The sequence below is a fragment of the Arctopsyche grandis genome, chromosome 2, assembly GCF_051622035.1.
Source record: "Arctopsyche grandis isolate Sample6627 chromosome 2, ASM5162203v2, whole genome shotgun sequence".
Taxonomy (NCBI): domain Eukaryota; kingdom Metazoa; phylum Arthropoda; class Insecta; order Trichoptera; family Hydropsychidae; genus Arctopsyche; species Arctopsyche grandis.
In genome coordinates, this window is record NC_135356.1 from 25,780,105 (window position 1) to 25,788,683 (window position 8,579).

Genomic DNA, 8,579 nt, shown 5'->3' on the forward strand with positions numbered 1-8,579 from the left:
ATATAGCACGACTTGTACCATACGAAATTAGGTCGAAACCTATTTCACTGTTTACCCTTGATTTTTAATAATTGCACGGTTTTTTTTTGTGCCAGACCCCATCCTTAATCTAATACATATATAATTTAAGTTAAATTTAAATATGTATCCGTGCAAAATATAAATCATTAAAATTTATAGCTTAGTGTTCCAAGACCTCTTTTATGTATAATTTTTTCAATTTAAATGCCCCCCTTTACCATTTTCCGAATCAGCTAGTAATTTAACATCTTATAAATAAGAACGAAATATATAGTTGTCTTGGTTCAGTGATTACTAGTCAAATGTGAACCGGTCACAGGACAACTGGTCGCTCTAGATCGGTCACACGTGATCACCCGTCACACTAAAACTAGTCACACCCTTAAACTGGTCACGAGAAAACTGGTCACACCTTAAAATCAGTCACGAGAAAACTGGTTGACCGATTTTAGGGTGTGGCCAGTTTTCTCGTGACCAGTTTTAGTGTGACGGGTGATCACGTGTGACCGATCTAGAGCGACCGGTTGCCCTGTGACTAGTTCACATATGACTACTAGTCCGTTTACCCGTTGTCTTGAAAAAAATAAAATGTTTATTTACCACTCCGCTATACAAACCTACAATATTTTCAATTTAGGAGCACCACATTTGGTATACATACACACACATTTTCTACATTCCATACAGAACACGAAATGAAAATTTTGACAAATGGTAGCGCTCGATAATTTGCTTCCGATTTTTTTTATTGTATTATAATATATGAGCATTACACGGTTCAGTAATTATTCCGCACAAAACGATCTCGCACACGTCACTAAAATTTCGAGCACAGAACATCTGGCACCCGAAAATTCCACCCATCGAGAGTAATACACGCAAACTATCATACTTACGAGAAGTCTAGTACCGGATATTACGTTTTCGCGATTTTCGATCGCAATGTGCGAAATAATCCGTTCAACATTTAAAATGAATGAATGTGCGCACCATTGTACAAACCTTGAGCAGTGTTCGTAAACACAAGGGAGTGTGTTCGCTACGTTAGTGGTTTGACAGCAGCCTTTGTATTTCAACGGTATTCTATTGCATTTTTTAAAATAAATTATCATAAATATTTATATAATATTTTTTCCTATAATTTGCACATTTAAAAACAATTTAAACCTGATAAGTGTATATCCTAGTTGTGAAATTTTAACCAACATTCAAACAATAAGGATATATAACCTCAATGTTTTATATTACCTATATTCATGAATATATTGCACTAGCGATGTTTGTTTCTAGTTAATAATTAATCTTAGCTATGTTATACATTCTTTACATCCAGCGCGACGCTAAAAAGGTCCTCTAGGCCCAAAAAAAATTTTAGCCGAAAATCAATAAATGGTGACATATTGTTCCTTGAATGAAATAACCACCATATTTACAAGCTTTTTATTAGCTTCATTATATTTAATGTTCTTTTTCATTGCCTACAGACAATCAATTACTCATATATTTCATAAACTGCACATAATTTCAACGACTCCAATGCGCATATTCATATTATCTAGATGCGACATTTATAAACTAGTCGTCTGTATGCACATAATAAAGATATAGAAATATCTAGATGAGCGCTTCCACACGAATTTGTCGGGTGAAAACGGACGATATGGCGGGGGATTCGAGGGGTTCAAGTATGTAATCAGGCACTGACAGTCAATGAACAACATTTTTTTATACCTGAGTTTTGGGAGAGATTGGGAGACCTTTTGTGGATCCAAATCTGAAGAGTGAAGGCGCATCTATACTTCATATATATATAGATGGATTCAAAGCATAACAAAAATTATGGATTATTCTAGATGTATGGCGACAGATGGAAACTAATTTGCACAAATTTCGTAATATTAAGATAATAAAAAGCTTGTAATAAGAAAGTGATCTGCAATCTGATGGTCTTTCTGAAGATAATTTTCGCAACATGCGTAGGAATGCCATATTGCATGAAAATCATTTCGAAAGTACTTACATTTGCAAATAAGCGTTTTTTTTAATGAAAGCGGTGAGGCCTCGGGGGCTATTCGCCCCCAAAAATAATCCCTTTTCATTACTGTTTATAGAAATAGAAATATATACACTGATATAAAAAATTTGCCTGCATCGCTGTTATAAAAATAATGCTTGTTTTTTAATTACGGGGGTTATTTCTTTAAATAGATATCGTTTTGTTTTAAACTGATGACAATTTATTGAGATTTAATATCTTTGTTTAGACATTCAAGCATTTTTGAGATTGTGGGACGAATTTGACAATCTCTCGGTGAAGAACTCTGCCGCCAGTTCCTCGGCCCAATCAGTGACAGTTTTGCAGACTTCAACAATGGCTGGCGTATGTTTTCCACTCTAAAATTATTTTAATTGATTTAAGACGATACAAGAATCGGATGGATCCAAACATATAGAGGATGATCCAATACCTCTTATCGCAACTTTTGCAACTGTTCTTCAACTGGTCTTGCTTCATCATGCACACATGTCTTCCCTTCGTTGAGTAACCAGCATTTGCATCGATCATCACATCTTCACACAATGCCACTAAATTTCAGCCGGTCGAATGCTTTTCGCATTTGAAATTTCACCAATAGCACCTCATAGTTGACGAGATCGACGATTGGTAACTAAAACACTGTAGGGCTCGGAATTAACTGACAGCCCCACAAACAAGCTAAGACATGTTCTTAGCCACTTTGCATTCCACAGCGTCAACTTGCGTTGCTAATACATACATATTATATATGCAAATAATTTTTACTTCAAAAATTACTTATAAATTTTGTTAAAACAAAAATAAGTTTCTTTTTTATAACTTTCGCTTGCGGTACAAATTTATGATTTTTTATTGTATTGTTTTTGATATATAAAAATAAATAATATATCAAATGCATATATATAATATTTGTATATAAAAAAGCTAAAGCCTGCGGCGCGTTTTTTTATTATATAATTGTTCGACCTTTCCATATTGTCGACATACTATAATATCATTAAAAATATTAATTATGATGATGTAATATTGTATTTGTTATATTATTTTTTTTTTAAACATTAGTAAGAGTCAAAATTGAAACCTTGTATGTACAATCTCTATGAAATGCTAGTTACTGTTGCACCCTCTGTGACCTGTGAACTTGGATAATGAAGAAATAGCTCTACTGATGAAAAGTTGTGCATCATTAATATATTGTTATGCCCTCCCTTTCCCCCCTTGATTGTCTCTGCACAATTTTTAAACCTAAACTTGCAAAAGGTCGTGCCGTCTCTGATATGATTGCATGCATGTAATACATCGTTTCCCAACCTGTGGTACGCGGTTGATGGTTGGTGGTACGCGAAAAAAATCACTAATAGCGGACATGCAGGAATGAATGATTAAAATCATACAAATAGAAATATTTTTTATATCTAATATATAATTTCGAAAAAGACTTTGTAAGTTTGTATCTTTGTTTGGGAACTTTGAAAAAAAAAAATTTCCATGGTGACAATTCAATTGGTTGAATATTATGTTTTTTTCGATTGAAATAAATTAAAAAAAAAAAACAAATGAATATTTACTATTAGATTCGCCATTTTTAAGCTGTTTATATTACAAATACTGAGCGAAGCCGGGTAAAACAACTAGTAATTAATAAACTTTATGTTAATTAGTCATCGTTGACGTCAATATGTACAGTCGATGATCGAAAATCTGGCAATCGATACTCAGATCCGGCATGGATTTTGGAGTGCAGTTTTAAATTTACCGCATTCACGCTCCAATAAATATATAACTGATACTTGAGAATAGTATAATAATCTTTAATGTTGCAGATAAAATTGAAAGTACATATGATTAGAAAATTAGATTTTTGGAATTTATGTATCGAAAATGATCAAATTGAAGTATTTGAAACTTTACATTATTTCTTATCTGAAAACAAGAGTCGTATGTCTCGAGATATACGTGGAAAAATAATTGAATATTTAATAGGACTGAATTCGTCTTTTACGCAGTGCTTCCCCAAACCTTTTAGAAGCAAACAATTTGATTTCAAGCCCCTTTGATAATGATCATTTTCGGACAGCTACCAAGGAAACGGAGAACTTGATTGAACCTTAAAACTATAGCATTTAAAAACTGAATTCGAAATAAATAAGGTTATTAATTTTATGACATAGCGCTTAAATTTCTGTAACCGTTTACTAGCACTGAACTGGTTGAGAGAGCTTTCTCTTCATATATTTTAATAAGACAAATATAGAAATTGATTGAATCCAGCTCCAGACTTAAGGGTAAATCTCGCATCATTTGAACCAAATTTAAAAAAACTAAGTACAAGGATCTCAATAAATTTATTTTGTAAGGAGATTTAATAAAACATATTATATTTACTTTGTAATTGTGTGTTTTTATTTAAACAATCAATAATATTTTTACTATCAATAATAGAAGCATGACAAGATAGTAGATAAATATATCAAACTTTGAGCATATTATAATTGTGATTCCGCAAAAAAATAAATTTCCATAAAATTTCGCACCAAAACAGATCTACATACATATTGCGTGTATCCTGTCTTCACATTCCTTACAATGCAAATACTATATGTAATAATTACATGAAATACAATCATTTTTATATGGTGGTACAATTTAGCGTTATGTACTACCAAGTGGTACGCGAGTAGGGTTGCCAGATGATAATTTGATAAAGGAGGGCAGATGGGTCTAAAAAGGAGGATTTTCTGTAAAAAAAGGAGAACATTCAGAAATTAAACGAATTTTTTATATTATTTTACTTTATTTTAATCATATTTAGCTGAGCTGTCAATTTTGGAAAGAAGTTCTTCGTTTTTTAACAAATAATTATAAAAATCTTCACATGTCATGTTTTTGAAGTTGTATTGAGTAAGAATTAAAGATTTAACTGACTGCACACTTAGTCTATTCCTCTCTTTGCTCCACTGAGTATGAATCAGTGAAAAAACTCTTTCCACATTTGCGTTATGTGCGCTTATAAAAAAATAAAACTCGCAGATCTTGAGCAGTTCTGAGAAACATTCAATGTTTTTAACACTTTTGAAGTAGATTGTCCACTGCTCGTGCAACTTAAAATCATAATATGCTTCATCCTCATCTGATTTTGATTTAAGAAATGAAATCAAGTTACAAAATTGATCGTGTAGCTTAACATCTTCAATCTCTACACCCTTTTTCGCCTCCCGCCAGTCCCGCCCGATGTTTATCAAAAAGGAGGACTTACAGTAGGTAAGGGAGGACGGGAGGACAAAACATGGAAAAGGAGGACATGTCCTCCTTTTGGACACCATCTGGCAACCCTATACGCGAGTCAAAAAAGGTTGGGAAACGCTGATGTAATACATTCAGACATCAATACCAATCATGAGCTCGGTATGTGCATACGTACTTATAAAATATCAATATGGTCTTTTAAATTATTACTTTTTTCTTTGTTTTATCGTATACTTTTATTATTCTGTTCCATAATATATTCTGTATAGTATCATAATTTATTATAATCATCATAATTTATTCTGTTCCATAGCGGATTCCGTGTATAGCAATTGAATAAAACTTAGTATTTTATCGTTGTCTCTTTGAAATAATAATACATATATAATTTCTTTGTTAATTTAGAAGATGCCTAAACCGGTGTGTATAACATGCAATATTGGAGAGTCACTGCTGTGGCGAATTCGTGGCGGTGGTTATCTGTGTAACCATTGCTATAAAATTGAGACCGAGAATGGCGTAACACCGATCACATCTCATGAACCAGAGATCATTGAAAAAGCCGAACCCAGCACTGATGCAAATTCGGCCTCAACTTCTGCACCAGCTCCGGTAGCCAAAACGACCAAGAAAGGCAATCGATGGACTCGTGCCCGTGCTGGAGCAACTGCTACAACTGCTACACCAGGTTCGGCCAATGCTCAACGTGGCGCGGCTAACATGAGAGGACGGGGTCGACGAGCTTTCTTTAAAAAGACTCCGCTTAAAGCGCCGTCTGCTACTGCCACAATCATCACATCGGAGTCTATTTACTACAATGTATTATGACGATGATGACTTTATTCACTTGTTGAGAGTGCACTGTTTTGACTTCTTATTCCATTTCATTTCAGGGTAAATATATGCAGATTGGTGATATCGTATCAATGTTGGATGAAGACGGAGATACTTATTATGCTCAAATCCGAGGTTTCATGACTGATCAATACTGTGAGAAGAGCGCCGTTGTCACTTGGCTATTGCCGACTACAGCTAGTCCTCCGCCAGCAGAATGTTTTCATCCTGCTACTTATATCATTGGTAAATTAAATAATATTTTTCCCAAAACCAATGCATACTCAATTCTAAGCATGGCAGACTTCACTATGTCCAACATTTGTTATATTTTCTATGTAGTGAAATTATTTTGAGAAAGGTTTTCATTTGCCTTCTAGAGTAGAAACAAATGGAAATTTTTCAAAGATTTAAACTGGTACACAATTGTAACCCTTTGGCTGCTAGCTGTTTTTCAAAATGATAGCGAAATATGCTAACATTTATAATTCTATCGATTAAATAAATTATGTATTATTTATTTAACATACTTCACTGGCCGGGGGTGCCATACTTGATTGTACATTTTATTTGAAAGGGGTGCTTGCTATCGCTTTCTCTTTCTTTCTTGCTTTCACATGCGAGCGCGCGAGTGAGATGCACTAAATGTGGATGCTTATCAGGATTTTATTTTGAGATCTATGATTAGCACTGTTTATAGGTGTAATACATTTAAAGTGGGTATTCTGTAGTTCGCTCTCCCTCTTTCTTTCATGGTTGCTAGTGAGATGCACTCGGAGGTGACAATTTATAATCTTGTGATCTTTTTTTCAAAGGGTATTGTAAATATTTCAGTTGCATCTGATTGTGTGACAGCCTCTGACCTCTATAATACAAAACGGTTTTCTATTGTTATCTTTTTTTCAAAGGGTATTGTAAACATTTTAGTTGCATCTAATTGTGCGACGGCTCCTGACCTCTATAATAGAAAACGTTTTTCTATTGTTATTATTCTATATTCTATATCATTATAGATACAAAATAGTTGAACTAGAAAACTCACCCGAGCGCAAATAAAAAGTTTGTGTCGGTATAAATATATTTATATAAAATGTTTCATACCAATGATCTAAGTATTCAAATACAATCATTTCGACGTCAACAACGATCGTTGTTATCAATTCTCGCCATTTTCATAAATAACGATATATTGTTGTTTAGCATTCAAATGGTTACTTGTGAACTATGAACTATCGGATGGATTCAAATGAATACTGTCGACATGGCCCGCACATCCCAAGCCGGGCCCCTGGGCTAGCGTGCTTAAGCCCCCCCAATATTTTTCACAATAAACAATAAGGAGTAATAAGATTGAGGATCACCTGACAAATGATTACATGTATTTTCACAAGTTTCAAATAAAAGTCATGTTGTGAAAGCTAAGATATCACCAAAAAGTTACTACTTGAACATAACTACGAAAAAAACTTCTCAATTTCGTAAAAAATATAAAAAAATGATCTCGGTGGTGGGCCCCCGGGCTAAAGCCATGGCTGTCCCCCCGATGTCTGGGCCATGACTGTCGATATCAAATTAATTTAACTATTTTGTTTGTATAAAGGTAACATTGCTTCATTTATATTTTAGGTCCCGAGGAAGACCTTCCAAGAAAATTGAGTTGCATGGAATTTATAATGCATGCTCCATCTGAATATTACAAGTCTAACAATACACCGTATCCACCAACCGAAATTCAGCTTGTTTCTAAAGCACGCGGCGGGTTTATTTGGTCTACTATGGAGTCCAAATATAAATGAAGTCATTTATGAAAAATGACAAAGAATTCCCCAGAGAAAATGGGTGATTTTATTTTCCATTATTATTTTATTTACCCTGGATGGATATTCCAGATACATTTTCATTAAGGGTGTATAAATAAGTGATTTATCATTGAATTTTTTTCATTTTATGTTTTTTTTTATATTAATAAAAACAAAATTACTATGTTTAAGTTAAGTTGAAAATATGTGTGTATTCGAGTATGTATTAAAAATATGAATAAAACTTGTGTCTCTCTTCGAATAACATGTGTTTTATTATGGTGCATCTGATAAACTGTCTCGAATATTGATGAAAAAGTATCTGGATTTTTGAACCATTATGACTCAATGCAATTTTAATTTTGATGCATCCGTACTTAAATTTCATTTGAAAGAAAAATTGTTTTATTACAAGATTGCATTCGACACCCCTAGTCTAAACATGTTACTAGTTATATAATATGATTACGATAGTTGTATCAATAAGCTATTTTATGTGTATCGGTTAACCAGTTTTTTCGTGACCGATTTTAGGGTGTGACCAGTTTTAGTGTGACGGGTGATCGCGTGTAACCGATCTAGAGCGACCGGTTGTCCTGTGACTGGTTCACATATGACTAGTAGTCCGTTTACCAAAAAAA

General features: G+C 33.7%; 1 protein-coding gene across 1 annotated transcript; it reads left to right on the top strand.

The window, feature by feature from the left end:
• Positions 1–830: 830 nt before the first annotated feature.
• On the top strand, positions 831–8,329 carry LOC143922565 (GATA zinc finger domain-containing protein 1-like). Its single transcript, XM_077445861.1, has 5 exons — positions 831–1,099; positions 2,286–2,401; positions 5,711–6,124; positions 6,199–6,385; positions 7,766–8,329. Exons 2-5 carry the CDS (start codon positions 2,393–2,395, stop codon positions 7,933–7,935), a joined length of 780 nt encoding a protein of 259 aa, XP_077301987.1. The 5' UTR covers positions 831–1,099; positions 2,286–2,392; the 3' UTR covers positions 7,936–8,329.
• Positions 8,330–8,579: the final 250 nt, after the last annotated feature.

Coding starts and splice junctions, on each gene's coding strand:
- LOC143922565 (XM_077445861.1), top strand. Junction 6,125..6,198: donor CGGAGTCTATTTACTACAAT/GTATTATGACGA, acceptor ATTTCATTTCAG/GGTAAATATATGCAGATTGG. Junction 6,386..7,765: donor TCCTGCTACTTATATCATTG/GTAAATTAAATA, acceptor TTTATATTTTAG/GTCCCGAGGAAGACCTTCCA.